This window comes from Saimiri boliviensis, chromosome 17, assembly GCF_048565385.1.
Source record: "Saimiri boliviensis isolate mSaiBol1 chromosome 17, mSaiBol1.pri, whole genome shotgun sequence".
Lineage (NCBI taxonomy): Eukaryota > Metazoa > Chordata > Mammalia > Primates > Cebidae > Saimiri > Saimiri boliviensis.
In genome coordinates this window covers 47,454,831-47,475,979 of record NC_133465.1, presented here as the reverse complement: position 1 = coordinate 47,475,979, position 21,149 = coordinate 47,454,831, and the positions used below count along the sequence as shown (strand labels likewise).

The following is a 21,149-nucleotide window of genomic DNA, read 5'->3' as shown; positions in this document are numbered from 1 at the left end:
TGGGACCTTGCCAGTATCCCACTGTATCTTTTTTTAAAAAAAGACATTTCCAATGGGAGAACCAGAAAAAGGGGGGGAGGGAAACTTTTTGATAACAATTGTGGTTTTATTGTGTCCAATGAATGCATCAATAAATGAACTTGAAGCCCAAGCCTGTGCATGTCCTAATTCCACTCACCCAGCCCTGGGCACCTGCCCCAGTCACCTCTGGCTTTGAGAAGGGCTTGTATGAGTGATTGCCTGGCTGCAGTGTCTCACCTAAGCTAGGTGTGCACCTTAGACGCACAAAGCAGGCACAGGAAGTTGTGGGTAATAAGCTCACTTTGCAGCCCGCTGGGTGTGTGCCCACCCTCCTGAGCCCCGAAAGAGGAACTGTCAGCTCCTGAGAGGCTGCTACGGTTTGCCTTGTTCTGTGCAGGCATCTGAGGTAAGGAGGGGCCAGAGGAGCACCTTGTCCAGCCTTCACCATGGCAGCGGGCATATAAATATAAATACAGGTAAGTTATAAGTAGAAGTCCAGCTCTGAGCTGAAAACCACAGGCAGGATGAACAGCAGCCTCCAAGAGGGAGGCTGGCGGGCTGGGCACGGAGCGGCTGCTCTGGCGATTGACAGCAGGTAGTGCACTCCTGCCCCCTGGTGGCTGGAGGGAGCGGCGGATCCCAGCCTCCAGGGCTGGTCGGCGTAGCACCTTGAAGAGGGAGAAGCCATTGGCTTTACAAAGTCAGAGAACTGGAAAGGATCTAGGAGATCATCTAAGCAACTCTGGTCATCTTACAGATGAGAAAACTGACACCCAGAGAGGGGGAAGGTCTTTGCTGGGTCATAGAGTTGGCTGGCCACTCATAGCCCAGTGATCATTCTATATTCCACCTCAACTAATGAGGCCCATCTGCTCCCTGAGCAGGAAGAGGAAGTGAAACCATTGGTGGAGGTGGAGAATTTTTTTTTTTTTTTTTTGAGACGGAGTCTTGCTCTGTTGCCCAGGCTGGATGGAGTGCAGTAGCATGATCTCAGCTCACTGCAGCCTCTGCCTTCTGAGTTCAAGCGATTCTCCTGCCTCAGCCTCCTGAGTAGCTGGGATTACAGGCATGTGCCACCATGCCCGGCTAACTTTTGTATTTTTGGCAGAGACGGGGTTTCACGATGTTGGCCAGGCTGGTCTTGAATTCCTGACCTCAAGTGATCCACCCGCCTCGGCCTCCCAAAGTGCTGGGATTATAGGCATGAGCCACTAAGCCCAGCAGGGGTAGGGAATTTAAAACAGAAAACTACACTCCCAGGAGTCTAGCTTCTTCCAGCCAAGAAAAGGACAGGAGAAACATCAGGGTGAGGGATGAGGAGACACCCCTGATGCCAGTGTAGGAGCACGTGTGTGCACACACACACATACACACGTGTGCACAACTAAATGCATACACACAATACCTGGACACCCTTTGTCTGGAGTCCAGGCTGGTGCCATAAGTGTTTGTGTGTTGCTGACAGGAAGCCCAGAGGGTGGAACCCCTATAACAGGAACCAGACCCAAGAAGGGGCACTGCTGCATGGTGACTCTGCTTCCTGTCTGGGGCAGCTGGAAGGGATGGTGACCCACAACTGCCCCAGGTGACAGTGGAGCAGATCTGATAAAAGCTGGGGTGGGGAGTAGGCTGGGAGGGCTGAGGGAAGGGATGTCAATCAAGAGTATTTGTACTTCCCAGAGGTGAGGGGGAGCAAAGTGGCTGGGGCCTGGCCTGGTGGGGAGCTCCCTGGCTGACTGGGAAGGTCAGCTTGCCCTCCACTTTGCTCTCAACCCATCTACCAGAGCCCCAGATGCTAAAATGGGGCTGGGAGTGTGAAGGAGGAATGGCAGCTCTTCAGCCATCCAAGGAGCCGCTGCCCTTGTTCTTACGGCTGAGGGGGAAGGCAGACTTGCTCTGGGGTTGGGTCATCTTGCTGGCCAGGTAGACGAAAGGCTCCAGGAGGGAGCGCCGGTCTGCCACTGACACCTCCCACAGCTTCACCTTCTCTGACTTGGCCCAGTGCTGAGCCACGTCTGGGTCTACACGCCGCTGCTCCTGTAGGTCACACTTGTTGCCAAGGACCACGATGGTGACCTGGGGAAGAGGGACAGAGCATAGGCCCGTGAATGTACCATGGACCCAGGAATGGACATGGGGGCTGGCAACCACGTAGAAGTTCTATGAGAGGGCCGGGCGCGGTGGCTCAAGCCTGTAATCCCAGCACTTTGGGAGGTCGAGGAGGGTGGATCACGAGGTCAAGGGCTCGAGACCATCCTGGTCAACATGGTGAAACCCCGTCTCTACTAAAAATACAAAAAATTAGCTGGGCATGGTGGTGCGTGCCTGTAATCCCAGCTACTCAGGAGGCTGAGGCAGGAGAATTGCCTGAACCCAGGAGGCGGAGGTTGCAGTGAGCCAAGATCGTGCCATTGCACTCCAGCCTGGGTAACAAGAGCGAAATTCCGTCTCAAAAAAAAAAGTTGTATGAGAGGATTCTCAATGGCTGTCTTATCTCTACACTCTTATCTCCTTCTACTCATTGAGCGGAAGGAGATGGTTGCTTTTCCTTCTTTCCTCTGTTTGAATTCTGGCCTCCATCTAGCCCTCCTTTTAGGAGTTCTATCACCAGCTTTGTATTGGCCATACATGCTCATTACTAACAGTCAGTTTCTGGCTCATAAATTGGCAAGGAAACACTCCCAGAATCCTGCAGCTTAGAGGGGGATTTTGGAGAACAGACGGGCCTTTGTGGCCAGGTGGGGTGGCTCACACCTATAATCCCAACACTTTGGGAAGCTGAGGCAAATGGACTGCTTGAGTCTAGGAGTTTGAGAAGAGCCTGGGCAACATGACAAAACCCCGTCTCTACTAAAAATACAAAAATTAGCTAGGTGTGGTGGTGTGTACCTGTAGTCCTAGCTACTTCAGGGGGTTGAGGCAGGAAGACCACCTAAGCCTTGGGAGGCTGAGGTTGCAGTGAGCTGTGATCATGCCACTGCACTCCAACCTGGATGGCAGAGTGAGACCCTGTCTCAAAAAAAAAAAAGTGCCTTCATAGCTAAAAGCATGGAACCATCAGGAAGAACAACTAATGGGGGCTTCATACATGACGTTAGCGACTCTTTAAGCCACAGAGGACTCTTTGGTTGAGCAGATTCAACATGTGCCACCCCTGAGGGTGAAGATACCCTCAGTGGCCGCCACCCCATCTCTAGCTCCTAACTCACCTTCTGGCAAATGAGTGAAGAATGACGCCATGCCAGGCTTCCCAAACCAACCCACTGCCCACACTCTCTCACCACTGAGGCTCCCACCAGGAGCTTATGCCACACACCTCCTTCTTGTCCTTGGATTTGTCAATCTCCTTCTTGAGCAGCTCTACGCGCTGGAAGGACTCTCTGCTATCTGTGCTGTAGACCAGGACATAGCCATCAGTGCAGGAGAAGCAGTGTCGGGGCAGTTCGGCCCCGTCTCGGAGCCCCCGGGTGTCGTAGAAACGCACCTGCTCTCGCACCCCTCGGTCTGTCTCAATGGAACCTACGTAGATGTCCTCCTGCGTCTCGATCATCTCCGAACCTGGTATAAAATGAGAAAACTGTCTGAAGTGGAGAGGGAGGTGGGAAATGTGAGTGATGAGAACATCTTAAAACTGACCAGACAGGGAAGGAAAGGAGTGTGGGGGTGCTAAGGAGGCCAGAGAATGGACAGCCTGGGGGAACAGACATTAATTTCATGCTAATTCCATACTAAGCACAAGTGTGGCACGAGAGCTTCTCCTTCCTATCTCAGACATTGGGTTTTTTCCCTCCAGATCTGCTCAGTGTTGTAGAGTTACTTTTGGGGGTTACAATATAAGTTTTACTCTTCCAGGTGCAAAAACCACCAGGGGCAGTTTTTTGCCTGTGTGTGTCGTGATCGAGTGCCATTCCTTATTCTTCAACTTATTCCACTGTCCCTCCCACTCCAACAACACTCACCCACTACATGGTTCCCATACAGCAGCTGCTCTAGGATTGAAGTTTTGCCCACAGACGCCTGGCCACACACCACCACCTTGCAGCTCTTCCCCATGCTTAGCTTTCAACCTTGAGGAACAGAAGCACATTGGGTGAGGTAAGGAAAGACAGCATCAACACAGAGGGCAGTTACTAGCTGATGTTTTCTGGCAGACAAAAACAAAAAACAAACAGAAGGCAGAACTTCCATAACTGAGAGCCCAAATTCTTTTTTTTTTTTTTTTTTTTTTTTTTTTTTTTTTTTGAGACGGAGTTTTGCTCTTGTTACCCAGGCTGGAGTGCAATGGCGCGATCTCGGCTCACCGCAACCTCCGCCTCCTGGAGAGCCCAAATTCTAAACTGAATGTGTAGTTTCAGGGTTTCAGCACCATCCCAATGCTAGTCAGAAGAAACCAATGTCTCTATGTCCACTACTGGATGGCAAGCTGTTTTTTTTTTTTTTTTTTTTTTTTTGAGACGGAGTTTCGCTCTTGTTACCCAGGCTGGAGTGCAATGGCGCGATCTCGGCTCACCGCAACCTCTGCCTCCTGGGCTCAGGCAATTCTCCTGCCTCAGCCTCCTAAGTAGCTGGGATTACAGGCACGCGCCACCACGCCCAGCTAGTTTTTTGTATTTTTAGTAGAGACGGGGTTTCACTATGTTGACCAAGATGGTCTCGATCTCTCGACCTCGTGATCCAACCGCCTCGGCCTCCCAAAGTGCTGGGATTACAGGCTTGAGCCACCGAGCCCGGCCATCACGGCAAACTGTTATTTTGTCTTTGTTATCCCCTACACAGGCAGTATCTGGCACAGGGCAGGTGCTTGGAAATGCTGCCATAAAGGGAGAGGAGAGTCACTGGCCACTGGCCAGGTTCCCTTCTGTGCACAAGATGTAAAGAGGACCAATTAGTGAAGGGCGCTCAGCCCAGCTTTCTATTTTTTTTTTTTTTTTAAAGACGGGGTTTCACCATGTTGGTCAGGCTAGTCAGGAACTCCCGACCTCAGGTGATCTGCCCGCCTTGGCCTCCAAAGTGCTTGGATTACAGGCATGAGCCACCGCGCCCGGCCCCAGCTTCCTCTCTTTAACCATGACCCCATGGAGAAATAAGCAGAAATAGTATTTTGTGTGGCTGTCTGAAGCCATCTGCTCCCGGTGGGGGGTGGGGGGGGGGCGGGGGGAGTGAGTAAATGAAAAGGATAATCTGGGGCCAGGCACACTGGCTTGTACTTGTAATCCCTGCACTTTGGGAGCCCGAGGCGGGTGGATCACAAGTTCGAGACCAGCCTGGCCAACACAGTGAAATCTCATCTCTACTAAAAATACAAAAAATTGGCAAGGCGTGGTGGCAGGCGCCTGTAGTCCCAGCTACTTGGGAGGCTGAGGCAGGAGAACTGCTTGAACCCGGGAGGCAGAGGTTGCAGTGAGCCGAGATTGCACCACTGCATTCCAGCCTGGGTGACAGAGTGAGACTCCATCTCAAAAGAAAACAAAAAAAGATAATCTGCTTTCCTGTACGACTCATCTGGACAACAATCAATTCCCTCTAAACCCTAGTCAAGTCTAAGACTAAAAGATGAACATCAGACAAGAGAGAAAAGAGTGGGGCCGGGCGCGGTGGCTCAGGCCTATAATCCCAGCACTTCGGGAGTCCAAGGCGGGTGGATCACGAGGTCAAAAGATCGAGACCATCCTGGTCAACAAGGTGAGACCCCGTCTCTACTAAAAATACAAAAATTAGCTGGGCATGATGGCGCATGCCTGTAGTCCCAGCTGCTCGGGAGGCTGAGGCAGAAGAATTGCTAGAACCCAGGAGGCAGAGGTTGCGGTGAGCCAAGATCGCGACATTGCACTCCAGCCTGGGTAACAAGAGCGAAACTCCGTCTCAAAAAAAAAAAAAAAAAAAGACAAAAGAGTGAAAAATATCTAAGGAAAAGGCTTCAGAAAGGAGATACTTTTTGCTGCTCTTCGACGGATAGACCCAGAAGAGAAAGCTCAGACACAGAAACCCTAAGAGGTCCCAGATAGATATCTCCCCGAAGGCAAACTTCCAAACACAAGCCCCCCCCAACTCCAAAGATCCCCCCAGAGAGCAGACAGATCACTCCCAAAGACGGTCCCAAACAGAAACCTCTCCGGGGAAGCTGCTGACACAGACGCCCCTCTCCATATAGTGAGCCCCACAATAAAGGACACCACAGGAGTGGCCCAGAGGGACCGTCACCACAGATTTTCCCACGGGGGAGCCCCCAGAGGGAATGAGAGGCAGAGACCAGCCAGTAAAAGCGGCCCGGAGGTGGAGGCCCATCCCAGCGCCCGACGAGCCTCGCCTCCCAGCTCCGTACCTCCTGGCGCCCCCGCAGCACCAGCCGGACCCTCGGAACTCCCGGGGACCAGAGGAGGCACAGCGCCACCGCAAAAGTCCAGTCTTCCTCCCGGGCCGGTAGTCTCCGCCGGGCCCCGCCCCCCCAGCTTCCGTCAGGCAAGACGAATTCCGGCAGCGAAGAGCGGCCGCGGATAGCGCAGCGCCCCCAGAGACCGGCGGGGGAATGACTGCCAGGACCTGGCCTGGGTGTGCGCGGGAGCGCAAGGTTCTAGGCTGCCTGGACGTGGGAAGATGCTCTGGTGTCTCTGAGACCCAAATGTTCTCTCTCTAAAGGCGATCAGCATACAGTTACTCTTCGTTTACTCAACCACTTATTTGTCAAATGTTTTCTGAGCCTCTTCTGTCTGTGCCAGGTACTGGGCCATATACTGAGAGAAGGTGGACGAGTTAGACATGGTGGCTGCCCATCAGAACTCACGGTCTAGAGAAGCAAGATGTCTAACCAACAATTACTAAGGTGCTATGGGACACAGCAAAGGGGCATTTAACTTTGGGTCAGCGGACATTGAAGGGCTTGGAGGAAAGGGCATTCTAGGGTGGAGGAAACATGGCTACAGCCATGGAATTTTCTGGAACTATGATGACTTGGGTTCATTATTGGTGGTAGGAAGGACCTAAATATTGGTACTCAAGTCATTAAAAAAATAAACAGGGCCAGGCGCGGTGGCTCAAGCCTGTAATCCCAGCACTTTGGGAGGCCGAGGTGGGTGGATCACGAGGTCAACAGATCGAGACCATCCTGGTCAACATGGTGAAACCCCACCTCTACTAAAAATACAAAAAGTTAGCCGGGCATGGTGGCGCGTGTCTGTGATCCCAGCTACTCAGGAGGCTGAGGCAGGAGAATTGCCTGAACCCAGGAGGCGGAGGTTGCGGTGAGCCGAGATCGCGCCATTGCACTCCAGCCTGGGTGACAAGAGCGAAACTCCGTCTCAAACAAACAAACAAACAAACAAACAAAAAACAGATAATCAAAGGCCTTGTGTGGCAGGCCAAAGAGATCAAATTGATGGTCATGGAAAGCCACTGCCAATGAAGTGACATCACCAGTCCCTGAGGAAGATCACTCTGGCAGAAAAGGGAAGACCGGACAGAGATAAAACTAGGGACCGATTAGGAGACTACTTCTGTAGTCCGAGTTTTATGTTTTTTTGTTTTGTTTTGTTTTTGCTGTTGTTTTGTTGTTGTTGTCACTTTTTTTTTTTTTTTTTTTTTTTTTTTTTTTGAGACAAGGTCTTGCTCTTTTCTCCATGCTGGAGTACACTGGTGTGATCATAGCTCACTGCAGCCTCAAACTCCTGGGCTCAAGTGATCCTCCTACTTCAGCCTCCAAAGTAGCTGGGACTACACATGCCACCACACCCAGCCTATTCCAAGATTTTAAAAAATGATGAGAGCCTGAATCAGGATGGAAAGGTGGAGACAGATTTGGGAAATATTTGGTAGGAGAATCAACAAAAACTTGGCAACACATTGGAAGCCAAGAGGGAGGAGTTCATGATATCTTCCATCCTTCTCATATGGTGGCCAGGTGAGTGGGTTTAATCCATTTAACAAGATACGAAATTCAGAAAAGATAATAATTACATACAGCATTTGTTTTTTCTGTTGTTGAGGTGTGGGTAGAGAATGAAAAGTTCAACTTCAATATGGTAAGCCTTGGGGATTTGTGAAACATACAAGAGATATCCAGTAGATCGCTGGATATACAGCGATGGAACCTGAAGAAAGGTTTAGGTTGGAGATATGAAGGGTTGAGATCATCAACAGATGGAATTAAAGCTGTGGTAATAAATGAGTTGCCTTAGATAGAACATAAAGTTGGAAGATGGCAAGACAGGTTGGCTAGCATTAGGCTGAACTTTGAGCCACTGGCAGGCAGGGCAGGTGGTCTGTGCATCTTGTGTCCTCCCAACCTAGCAGAGTAGGCGTTTTGGAAAGGGATACTGAGTGATTGGCTAAACGAATGACCCCTCCTTTCCAACCTAGTGAGCTTGTCCCATCCCTCCCTACTCAGTGGTCGCTGTGGTCTGGATTGAGAACTCATAGGGTACAAGGACACAGCTCCCTCCCCACTGGGATAGGCAGGGTACGTGGAGGAAAACAGGTAAATCCTTTTAAAATTCCTCTGCCCTCTTTTTATTTTAGTTACTCTTAGCTTTACATTGTAAAACTACTTCTCATACTCCTCCAATCTGACCTCAGAAAGCTCCAACTTAATTCAGCTCCACAAATAGAGGTTTGGGTGAGGGAATGACAACAAAGACAATTAATCTGTGCTCTTGTCTCCTATGAGTTTTCAATCCAGATCGCATTCGGCAAGACAAGCGTGATGAAAGTTTCTATGAGAGGTGGGAGTACTGGGGAAACAAGAAGCGGGGACCTGACCCCGCGAGCTTCCTTATAAACTCCAGGGCAGGGTGCAGGGCGCCATGTGTCAGCTTTCCTAGGCTTAATGCTGAGATGGCACTCCCAGGTGGCTGACATGAAAGCAGCCTCGTAAAAGGGTCAGCGTCATTAGGGTGATGAACCAGCTGGTGTTTGGCGATCCGGAGTGGATGAAAGGCGCAGGGTGAAGACGCCCTGCGTTCCCCTGGCTTGGTTGGGCAGGGCTTCCAGAGAACGTTGAAAGCTCGGGGAACTGGGCTCAAAGTGTCTCTTGCCTTTCCCGGGAAGAAGCCGTGGGCATACTCCAAGTCGGAAAGGTAGCAGTGGGGACTCTTTTCCTCCAGAGTCCGGGGTCACCTGGTCCCCACCCAACTCAGACTCCCTGGAGCCTTTCAGGGGACTCGCTAGGATTGGAAGTTGCTATGGCAACGAGGCTCTTGGAATACTGAAAACAGCCAAGCCCTAGAGAGGCTACCACCACCTGTACACCCCACTTCCCACCCACGGGTAAAGTGGCGCCGCCTACGCACAGGAAAAGTCCCTGGGCTCCCGCCCCGGCGCGGAGACCACCGTGGACATCCGGGGCCGGGAGGCCGCTCTGGCCCCAAACGGAGCCTCTCGTTGGTAGACTAGCCCGAGGGAGCCCTTCTGGGCGCAGCGCCGCTGAGCTGCTCTATGCTCCGACCGGAAGTGCTCTTCACCGCCTGCCTCCCACCCAGCTCTCTGGTCCCGGCGGTAAGATGGCGGCTGCCGCGGAGTGCGATGTGGTAATGGCGGCGACCGAGCCAGAGCTGCTGGACGACGAAGAGGCAAAGAGGTAACCGGGTGCCAGGGTAGTAGAGGGGGCGAACTGCAGCTCCGTGGCTCAGGAAAACCCAGTTCCTGCCGTGATGCGGCCCCCAGCTGTTGAGGCGATGCCCCGCCCTCCGCAAACACCCCCCACAACCTGAGATGAAGGCCGGATGGACCCCCTGAAGGGGCGCTCTAGGGGGTCGGCCTTCCTCTCCTGCTTCCGCCTGGCGAAGGACCTGAGACATGGCCTAGTTCAGCAGCTGAGAGGATGATCGTCCTTATAGGAGAGGCCGGGTCTCCGAGGGCAATTTCAGAGGTCTGATGCGAGGTGGGGGAGGCGGCGCGGCGTCGATGACGACTTCCTTACCTCGCCCCCGACCCCCGCCTTTCCCTTGTTAACTTCTGTGCATTGTTGCCTGTCTGCCCTTTCCCTCTCCCAAACCTTTGCTTTCCTCACCCCGTTTTCCCTGGTAATTGTACCCCAGCGATCACTAGTCTAGGGTTTGAGGTGAGTGTGTCTCCATAATTGACCTGATTGCCCCCTGGTTATCCCAGAAGTCAAAGATGATGAAGAAAAAAGGAAGAGCGAGGGGCTTATCTGATATTCTACACGTGAGACTCCTCTTCCCCTGTCCTTCCTAATCCTTCCCAGCACTGCTCGCTCTTAAGCAGCAAGGAAGAGGGCAGCTGCTTGAGCGCTGTTGGCACTCCGAAGCAGCCGCAGTGGCTCGAGATTGCCAGTCGGACTAGCCAAGGGAGCTGCTGAGTGAGTGGTTTTCGAGAACACTCTAGATTCTGGCAACGGTTAGGCCAGATTATTGGAAGTGGGGTTGGAACAGAGTTGTGGGTAGTCATACTTGTTCTAATCCTAAAACAGAATTGACTAAAAGATTCTAGAAGTTTGGAGCCCTTTTCTCATCAGCTGCAGGTTAATCTGCTTTTGTTCAGGATGACTACAGTGCCCTAAGTCTCCTTCCCACATACTTTATATCTTTCATACCAAGCCTGTTATGTCTTCAGGCTGCGTAATTTGAGGTGGTGGTGTAGAATGAGTTCATGAGATCTGAAATCAGTATTCTGAAGTTTTTACTATCTGATTAAGTTAAAAGTATAAGAGGTACTCAGGTGCAGTGAATAGTTATCAAGCGTGAGGAATAGTTATCAAACTGTTATCACAGCCAATGTCTCCATCTGTTGGGAGCTGAGAGGTCTGACAAAGTGTAATAGGCCCCTGAGATATCAGAGAAGCCAGGAAACCAGAGCCTAGTCTCTGTTCTTTTTTTTTTTTTTTTTTTTTTTTTTTTTTGAGACGGAGTTTCACTCTTGTTACCCAGGCTGGAGTGCAATGGCGCGATCTCGGCTCACCGCAACCTCCGCCTCCTGGGTTCAGGCAATTCTCCTGCCTCAGCCTCCTGAGTAGCTGGGATTACAGGCACGCGCCACCATGCCCAGCTAATTTTTTGCACCTTTAGTAGAGACGGGGTTTCACCATGTTGACCAGGATGGTCTCGATCTCTTGACCTCGTGATCCACCCGCCTCGGCCTCCCAAAGTGCTGGGATTACAGGCTTGAGCCACCGCGCCCGGCGCTAGTCTCTGTTCTTAATTTTGAGTTTTCAGGTTCCTACTTCTTTCTAGATATTTCAAGTTAAGCATCATCAACCCTTATACATCATTAAAGAGTTGCAAAATGGGAGACAAAACTCTGCCCAGTGAAGACAGAGCCTAAATTAATTGTAGAGGTTTACTTGTATTTGTAAAGAGTTCAGTGGTTCTTTATATTATAAGTGGGGACTTGGCCATAGGTAACTTTAAAAACTCATCGTGCTCACTGTAAATCTCTGATGCAGAGTGTCCCTATTTTGGACTTCATTTCAAAGCCTCCTATCTAAAGCAAATAAATTTCTTCAATCACAGCCTGAGAGGATATTCTATCATAAAATTGGAGTAAATGAACCTGAAGACATATTATATAAAATAGGTTATGCTATAATATGACCACATCACACAAAACATAGTATTTGGTAGCAGTACAATAAAATAAGTAAGGTAAACTACCTTATTACTTAAGGTAGTTTAGTAACTACCTTATTTGATGGAATTTAAGATGTCATTAGGCCAGGCACAGTAGTTCACGCCTGTAATCCCAGCACTTTGGGAGGCTGAGGTGGTAGGTCACCTGAGGTCAGGAGTTTGAGACTAGCGTGGCCAACATGGCAAAACCCTATCTCTACTAAGAATACAAAAATTAGCCAGGTGTAGTGATGTGCTCCTTTAATTCCAGTTACACCAGAGGCTGAGGCAAGAGAATCACTTAAACTCTGGAGGTAGAGGTTGCAGTGAACCGAGATCACGCCATTGCACTCCCACCTGGGTAACAGAATGAGATTCCATCTCACATCATTTATTGCAGAATGCAAATTATTTGATCTGTCACTAAGAAAATATAACTGTAAATTAAACTATGACCACATGCATCGTTCCTGTAGTTCAAATAGTGAGAGAGAAAAAATTTTTTTAATTGAAAAAAGCCTGGGCCTGGTGGCTCACACCTGTAATCCCAGCACTTTGGGAGGCCGAGGTGAGTGGATCACCTAAGGTCAGGCGTTTGAGACCAGTCTGATTAATATGGTGAAACCCCGCTGGGCGCGGTGGCTCAAGCCTGTAATCCCAGCACTTTGGGAGGCCGAGGCGGGTGGATCACGAGGTCGAGAGATCGAGACCATCCTGGTCAACATGGTGAAACCCCGTCTCTACTAAAAATACAAAAATTAGCTGGGCATGGTGGCGTGTGCCTGTAATCCCAGCTACTCAGGAGGCTGAGGCAGGAGAATTGCCTGAGCCCAGGAGGCGGAGGTTGCGGTGAGCCGAGATCGCGCCATTGCACTCCAGCCTGGGCAACAAGAGCGAAACTCCGTCTCAAAAAAAAAAAAAAAAAAAAAAAAAAATACGGTGAAACCCCATCTCTACTAAAAATATAAAAATCAGCTGGGTGTGGTGGTGCATGCCTGAGTGGAGATCATTGCACTCCATCCTGGGCAACAAGAGCAAAACTCCATCTCAAAAAAAGAAAAATTAAAAAAAAAAGCATTCTTAGCAGACTTTTGTATTTCTCATATATAGCACTTTTTTTGACATAAACATTTATTATATGTCGCTTCTGTGCACAAATCAAAAGGAAAATAAATGAAATAAACAAAATCAATTTAACTTTTTTCCATATCAGACATCCTTAGAAGAATAAACATTAGGGGCTGGGCACAGTGGCTCACGCCTGTAATCCCAGCACTTTGGGAGGCCAGGGCAGGTGGATCACTTGAGGTCAGGAGTTTGTGACCAGTCTTACCAACACAGTGAAACCCCATCTCTACTAAAAATGTAAAAATTAGCCGGACATAGTGGTGCATGCCTGTAAGTAATCCCAGCTACTCAGGAGGCTAAGGAGGGAGAATAGTCTGAACCCAGGAGGTGGAGGTTGCTGTGAGCCAAGATTGTGCCATTGGACTCAAGCCTGAGCAACAAGAGCAAAATTCTGTCTTGAGAAAAAAAATAAAAGTAAACATTAGGCTCTGTTAGTATGAAAAAGCCTTGTTTATATATGATTTTCCAGTGCTGAAAATAGGGCAGAGATTTAGAAGCTTTGGAGGGAGGTGATTTTATGTTTTTCATGTTTCCTGGATTCCTTATAGCAGAGGGCAGTGATAGGAACGTCCATTACAAATGCCCTTTTACTATCTGGCTTGGTTAGAGTTCTTTGGCCAAGTTCCTGCCTCTCTCGTTACAGTCCTACTACCAGTTCATTTAGGGATACAAGAGGTAATGGGTCTCTTGGGTTGTTTTTGTGAGGTTCAGCAAGGAGTCCTTCCTTCCTTACATCTTGGCTTAAAATGTGTCCTGCTGCTACTAAATTGTCACAGTCCCACTGGGGGCAAAATGAGAGGAGCTTTTAAGACGTTGGACTTCACAATTGCAGCATTTTAAATGGCTACATGTTTTAGTTCCTTAGTTTTAGTGTCTCTAGAGAGAAAAGAAATGGATTTCAATTTTCTTGCATGTCATACTGACAAAGTTCTGTTTCCCTTATAGCAGCCAAGAAGCTAAAATAAGGCTAGGCATAGTGGCTCATGCCTGTAATCCTAACACTTTGTGAGGCCAAGGTGAGAGGATTGCTTCAGCCCTGAAGTTTGAGACTAGCCTGGGCAACATAGTGAGACTTAGTCTCTACAAAAACATTTAAGGCTGGGTGGGGTGGCTCACCCCTGTAATTCCAGCACTTTGGGAGGCTGAGGCCAGTGGATTGCTTGAGGCCAGGAGTTCAAGACCAACCTGGGCAACATGGTGAAACCCCATCTCTGTTTAAAAAAATACAAAAATTAGCTGAGTGTGGTGGTGCCTACGTGTAGGCCCTGCTGCTTGGGAGGCTGAGTTGGGAAGGTCGAGGCTACAGTGAGCTGTGATCATACTACTGCACTCCATCCTGGGTGATAGAGTGAAACCCTGTCTCAAAAAAACAGAAAAGATTGGGGCTAAAATAAAAGACATGTAGTTGGAACTCCGAAATAGATCAGGATTCTATTCATGAAGAGTAATTCTCTTTGCTTACCAGAACAGGCAAAGCTATTTATAAGCCAGAGAGTTAAACTTCAGATGTTTCACATTTCGACTAACTTAAGGCTTTATGTTTTCCTGGGAAGTTGCTGGACTGCTTTACCTAATACGGGAATACCTGGCTTTTTTAAAAAAATTATTATTATACTTTAAGTTCTGGGGTACATGTGCAGCTCACGCAGGATTGTTGCAGAGGTACATAGGGAATACCTGTCCTGAATAAAGGATCTCTTATTATATGTCCTGGGCTGGGAAACAGCTTGGTCTCTATAGGGAGTCTTTCTTACGGTAAACTTGAGGGATTTCAAATGGTTGAGTTTTTTTGTTTTTTGAGATGGAGTCTGGCTCCGTTGCCCAGGCTGGAGTGCAGTGGCGTGATAACTCTCATTGCAACTTCTATCTCCCGGGTTCAGGCAATTCTCCTGCCTCAGCCTCCTGAGTAGCTGGGACTACAGTTGCATGCCACCATGCCCGGCTAATTTTTTGTGTTTTCAGTAGGGACAGGGTTTCATTGTGTTATACAGGGTGGTCTTGATCTCCTGACTTCGTGATCCACTTGCCTCAGCCTCTGAAAGTGCTAGGATTACAGGCGTGAGCCTCCGCGCCTGGCCTCAAATTGTTTTTCAAAGAGAAAACACTTCTTTGTCTCAGCATATACCTAGTGTGACCAGACAACAAGATCTAAAAGAATCAAGGGATCCATAGACTTAAGACTCAGGACATCCTTACCTGATTCCTTGAGCTGAGAAGCTTAACTTCTCTGTATCTGTTTTCTTGATGGGCACAAATAAGAGCAATTATTATTAGGCCCTTACTACCTAAGTATTGTAAACTTTTTGTAGATTAGGATTTTGCCTTTTATTTCTCTATTCACATTGTTAATGGGAACAACTGAACTCTGAATTCATATCCCAGGGTCTGCTGTAGTTGCTGTTCGTTTCCTGCAGCTCTGCCTGGTGTTTTTAAGTTTGTGGCCTTAACTTAACTGAAGAGCTTGTGGGCATGCCTCCCCACTTTCTTCCTTACCCTGTTTTAGATTCTTAGGAATGTGTCCTTTTAATATTCCTCTTGAAGTTTCCGAGCAAACAGCTAGACATTTCAGTAAGCCTGCAAACTGAGTGGGAATTTAACTTTGAACTTGAACCTAAATCAGTGAGAAACACTTTTTTCATTTTGCTATGCACTAAATATATTCAGAAGTGAAGAAATGGGAGATGGGAGGAGAAATGAGTCATGGTTTCATGACTTAGGTTTCCTTAGGAAGGGATAAACCTAGGAGTACAGCATTCTGAATACTGGCAAATTAATTGAACTCTGATACTAACAAATGGCAAAGTAGACAATCATAATTGGAGCAGAGGTAGAGTATAGAGAAAGCTTCTCTGTTATTGCTTTAGTTCAGATTCACATATTATCTAGTGCCAGAGAACCAGGAATTTTGAGAAAATATTGGGCCAAGTGAGTGGCAGTTGCTCTAGCCTGTAGTCCATTCCCAACAACCAGAACTCTGATTGGCTGAAAGCCCAGCCTTATTGTAATTCCAGCCAATCAGGGATTAGTTTAGTCATTGAAGCTAGTATTTTAAAGGTTTTGAAAAGCTGAGTACTGGGCACTTGCTGTTTCCTTCTTTCTCCAGGACTTTAGAAGATTGGAGAACAATGGTCAGCAGCTGCCCAGTTGCCTTGTGGCCTGATGCAAAGCCCCTCTGAGAGCCCATTTCTCCCTTACTCCACTAGTCTTTGGTCCCCTTTCTCCAGCGCTGAGTGATGTGGAAGTTACTTAAAGGTCGTTCCAGGTATTCTTTTAAATTTTCAGAAGTAAGAACAAAATTCAAAGTGTAGTTATCTCAGTAGGCTATTCATTTTATTGGAGTGACACTGTTTTTTTTCTTTTCCAATCCAGATCAGAATGGTAGTTCGAATGTTTTACCCTCACCATTGGTAAGAATATGAGTGGGTGAGGCTTTTGAGAATGGCAGTAGGAGGAATGTATGACTATCAGGGTCTTATTCTGAGACCTGAAATTCTGTTGGCCTGCAACTTACAATTTGTGTGGGGAGGCCAAATTGTCAGATAAGCGTTGTTAACCATCTCTTCTGATTTTAATATTTTGGAAAGAGTGTGAGGGGCAAGCAGGACCCTCTCTTGTTTTTGGAGTTTCTGCCCTGAGAGTTCGTCCTTGGATAGTTTGCTCAGAGACAGTTCATCACCTGTCAAACTAAGGAACCAAGACAACTTTGAGAAGTACAATACCAGTGGACAATCCAGGCTCCTCCTCACTGTAGTTCCCATCTCCACCCCACCTCACCCCACCCAGAAAACTGAGGAAGCAGCCTTTTTCTTAATTGTAGTTCCTCAGTTTTAGATTTTTGATGGGTGCTGGTGTCCCTATAGTGGGAGATGTCACAGAATGGGGAACCAAGGGTTCGAAAATGGTGGGTTTGGGGATATGTTGTGAAAACAAGCCTTTGGCTAATGCTGAAAAGCTGATGACTTGTATCTTCAGAATGGTTTCAGAGAAGCATGTTTTCTTTTTTTTTTTTTGAGACGGAGTTTCACTCTTGTTACCCAGGCTGGAGTGCAATGGCGCCATCTTGGCTCACCGCAACCTCCGCCTCCTGGGTTCAGGCAATTCTCCTGCCTCAGCCTCCTGAGTAGCTGGGATTACAGGCACGCACCGCCATGCCCAGCTAATTTTTTGTATTTTTAGTAGAGACGGGGTTTCACCATGTTGACCAGGATGGTCTCGATCTCTTGACCATGTGATCCACCCGCCTCGGCCTCCCAAAGTGCTGGGATTACAATATAGGCTTGAGCCACCGCACCGGGCCCCAGAGAAGCATGTTTTCTAACGTAGCTTTATTGTTGGATCTCCTCTTCCCCAGGGATAAGTAAAGGAGAGGTAGATCCCAGAAATTGTGACACTTCTCATTTAAGGACCTAAAATAAATCTAAAACTCATAATTGAGACAAGTATTTTCAACTTAATATCTTTCTGTCTGCAGTGATAGGATTTTTGTCAGGATTGAATTGGTTGCTTGCTGTTTCTTCCCTACTGAATAAGGCATAGTCAGCTGTAACTTACTGCCTGGTGTCCTTCCCTGCCTGAGCAGTAGGGAGTGCTGCTGCTTTTGTAGACAGTCTGTGACTCCTCTTGCTGCATTTTCGTTCCCTTATGACTACACATGTTGAGGTTCCCCCTTGAATGTCCACCCAGAGAACAATTTGAACTGGTGTGTTAAGGAATTTTCTTCATCTTCTACTTTCCCTCTTTTTTAGGGGGGAGGTTTGGAGGGTTGTTCCAATTGTGCTTTAAAGGGAAAACTGTCTATTCTGTAGGAGACTGGGTGAAGAAAGCTGGGTAGCAGGTAGCTTTACTAAAAGGTAGCAGTTGGGTAGTGCTTACTTTCTATTTTTTCTGGATAAGCACCCAGCGTAAGTACCTTGCAGTATTTGTAGAATTATTCCAAGTCATATATCTGTGGTCTGGTATAATGACTCACATCTTTAATCCCGACACTTGGAAGGCTGAGATGGGCGAATTGCTTAAGGTCAGGAGTTTGAAGACCAGCCTGGCCAACGTGGCAAAACCCCATCTCAACTAAAAATACAAAAATTAGCCAGGCATGGTAGCAGGGCCCTGTAATCCCAGCTACTCAAGAGGCTGAGGCAGGAGAATCACTTGAACCTGGGAGGCAGAGGTTGCAGTGAACTGAGATCACACCACTGCACTCTAGTCTGGGTGACAAGAGTGAGAATCTATCTCAAAAAATATATATCTGTATCTATATATATCTATGCCTGAGACTTCCACTTATCTATGTGAAAGTTATATTGCATTTCACTCCTGTGGGGTGGTTTTTTTTTTTTTTTTTTTTTTTTTTTTGAGACAGAGTTTTACTCTGTCACCCAGGCTGGAGTGCAGTGGCTCCATCTCAGCTCTCTGCAACCTTTACCTTCTGGGTTCAAGGAGTTCTCTCGCTTCAGGCACCTGCCATCATGCCCAGCTAATTTTTGTCTTTTTGTAAAGATGGGGTTTTAACCATGTTACCCAAGCTGGTCTTGAACTCCTGACCTCATGTGATCAACCTGCTTTGCCCTCCCAGAGTACTGTGCTGAGATTACAGGCATGAGCCACCGTGCCCGGCCTAGATTTTTTTTAAAGAAGAAATTTTTTTTCTGGCTGGGCACAGTGGCTCATGCTTCTAATCTTAGCACTTTGGGAGGCTGAGGCCGGTAGAGTGCCTGAGTTCAAGAGTTCGAGACCAGCCTGGGCAACATAGTCAAACCCCACCTCTACTAAAATACAAAAACTTAGCCAGGCATGGTGGCACGTGCCTGTAGTCCCAGCTGCTAGGGAGGGTGAGGCACAAGAATCACTTGATCCTGGGAGGTGGAGGTTACAGTGAGCCAAGATAGCATCACTGCACTCCAGCCTGGGTAGCAGAACAAGACTGTCTCCAAAAGAAAAGAAATTTTTTTCTTGAAGAAGAAACTAAATGGCTGGCTTTTGGTAAGAGACAATAGAAGTTAGGCTCCTGGGCTCCTTTTACTTCATTCTCTCGTGAAGGTCAGGGAGAGTGCAACATGAAACAGGCCCTGTGACGTGCCACTGGGGGCAAGAGGTCTTGGACCGTGGGAAGGAAGAAAGAATTTCTACTCTGACTGGCCGAGGTCCCGTGAATTCTGACGGGTGGAGGGCATTTCTAGACCACAGGCAACTGGTAGATTTGACTGAATAAAATAAATGGAGCACAACAATCATAGAGTAAGGTGACATTTTGAGAGTAGCAAATATAAAGAGGAATGCATAAGGGATATTGATTCATTGGCAGTATAAAGTGTTATTTTTAACAGCCTAAAGGAAAAGAAATATATCTTTTTTCTGAAAAATGTCTCAGTGCCAATGAAATACTCTGCAAACTCAGAGGCCACTAAACACTTCTCTCCTCTGCCAAAATGAATCGTTTTATCTTCAGTTGAAATTTCAGCAAAACTGAATTTTTTCTTCCACTTCAGGAATAACAAAATACATCACGAAAATGAAAACAGGCCGGGCGCGGTGGCTCAAGCCTGTCATCCCAGCACTTTGGGAGGCCGAGGCGGGTGGATCACGAGGTCGAGAGATTGAGACCAACCTGGTCAACATGGTGAAACCCCGTCTCTACTAAAAATACAAAAAATCAGCTGGGTATGGTGGCGTGTGCCTGTAATCCCAGCTACTCAGGAGGCTGAGGCAGGAGAATTGCCTGATCCCAGGAGGCGGAAGTTGTGGTGAGCCGAGATGGCGCCATTGCACTCCAGCATGGGTAACAAGAGTGAAACTCCGTCTCAAAAAAAAAAAAAAAAAAAAAAAAAATCAAAAATTTAGCCAGGCATGGATAGTGGTTTGTTCCTGTAGTCCCAGCTGTGCAAGAGGCTGAGGCAGAACAGTTGCTTAAGCCCAGGAGGTCAAGGCTGCAGCAAACAAACAAAACCAGGGCCAGGCACAGTGGCCCAAGCCTGTAATCCCAGCACTTTGGGAGGCTGAGGCAGGTGGATCACCTGAGGTCAGGAGTTCGAGACCAGCCTGACCACCATGCTGAAACCCTGTCTCTACTAAAAATACAAAAATTAGCCAGGCACCAGGCATGGTGGCAGGTGCCTGTAATCCCAGCTACTCGGGAGGCTGAAGCAGGAGAATCGCTTGAACCCAAGAGGCAGAGGTTGCAGTGAGCTGAGATCATGGCATTCATTACACTCCAGCCTGGGCGACAGAGCAAGACTCCATCTCAAAAAAAAACAAAACAAAACAGGCCGGTGTGATGGCTCTCGCCTGTAATCCCAGCACATTGGAAGGCTGAGGTGGGTGGATCACGAAGTCAGGAGATTGAGAACATCCTGGTTAACATGATGAAACCCTGTCTCTACTAAAAATACAAAAATATAGCTGGGTGTGGTGGCACACACCTGTAATCCCAGCTACTCGGGAGGCTGAGGCAGGAGAATCACTTGAACCCGCGAGGCAGAGGTTGCAGTGAGCCGAGATCCCGCCACTGTGCTCCAACCTGGGCAACAGAGCAAGACTCCGTCTTGAAAATAAAAATAAAAAATAGAGTCCACATTTCCTAGGTTACAAATGTTGCAGAATAATGAAACCATGCTAATCTATTTTTCATGCAGTGAGGTGGGATAAATTTTAAAATGACGAAGAATCTCATCCCTGTTTTAATAATCTGCAGATACGTGATATGTCAGGCAATTCCAGAGAGAACCCAGTCATGTTAATGACATTTTTAAAACTACCACACAATTAATTCTGCGTTAGTGGAGGCTGAGTGAAGTTTGTGATTGCTTCTTTAATTGCTAAAAGTTAGACTAGTTGGCCTAATGCAGAGATCTTGCTTAAGTGTTCAATTTAGATGTATTTCAAGAAAAAACGGAAATTTTTATAGGGTACCTAATTTGGGGCATGTCACAATGTCAACTATGATGTTTTAATGTGTTTTTAATTTAGTTGAGCTGTAAATGTGCAAAGTTGGCTATCGATCATAAGCCCAAGTTGTCTGGTTTAATCACATGATGCTGAGCCCTGCTAAGACCTGTGTGATACCAAATGATTCCTTTGGCAGTGTGTGTTGGACTAATTAGTGTCAGCAATGAATGAATGCTGAATTGAGAGAGAGAATGTAACTGCGTGTCCAAAGGATATACAGATTTTAACCAACATTTGGTGTAGAAGAGCAAGTTTTCAAAGCTGCAGTTTTCTTACTGGTGGTTTTGTTTTTTTGAGACAGTCTTGCTCTTAGTCAGAACGCAGTGGTAGAATCACAGCTCATTGCAGCCTCAACCTCCTGGGCTCAAGCGATCCTCCACTTTAGCCTCCCAAGTAGCTGGAACTACAGGTATGCATGCCTAGCTAATTTAAAAATTTTTGTAGAAACAGAGTCTCCCTGTGTTTCTCAAGCTGTTCTCAAACTCCTGGGCTCAAGCAGTCCTC

General features: G+C 47.8%; 2 protein-coding genes across 5 annotated transcripts in view; one reads left to right on the top strand and one right to left on the bottom strand.

Moving 5' to 3' along the window:
• Positions 1-85: 85 nt before the first annotated feature.
• Positions 86-6,477, bottom strand: NKIRAS2 (NFKB inhibitor interacting Ras like 2). Of its 2 annotated transcripts, none has more exons than XM_039476321.2 (4): positions 6,344-6,477; positions 3,981-4,088; positions 3,338-3,579; positions 86-689 (listed from the first exon to the last, which is right to left on the bottom strand). In XM_039476321.2, the coding sequence occupies exons 2-4, from the start codon at positions 4,072-4,074 to the stop codon at positions 264-266; spliced, it is 762 nt and encodes a 253-aa protein (XP_039332255.2). In that variant the 5' UTR covers positions 4,075-4,088; positions 6,344-6,477; the 3' UTR covers positions 86-263. The 2 variants fall into 2 exon arrangements, with proteins under 2 accessions (XP_039332255.2, XP_003942823.1); XM_003942774.4 differs by having other exon boundaries at positions 86-2,097; positions 6,344-6,474.
• A 2,978-nt stretch (positions 6,478-9,455) lies between these two features.
• DNAJC7 (DnaJ heat shock protein family (Hsp40) member C7) overlaps positions 9,456-21,149 on the top strand; it is a 41,877-nt gene continuing 30,183 nt past the window's right edge. The window contains exons 1-2 of one of the 3 annotated variants that reach the window (XM_010330622.3): positions 9,502-9,589; positions 15,808-15,966. In XM_010330622.3, the coding sequence (XP_010328924.1) occupies positions 15,938-15,966 (29 nt within the window). In that variant the 5' untranslated portion in view covers positions 9,502-9,589; positions 15,808-15,937. The other 2 variants (XM_003942772.4, XM_074388716.1) reach the window with 2 other exon arrangements.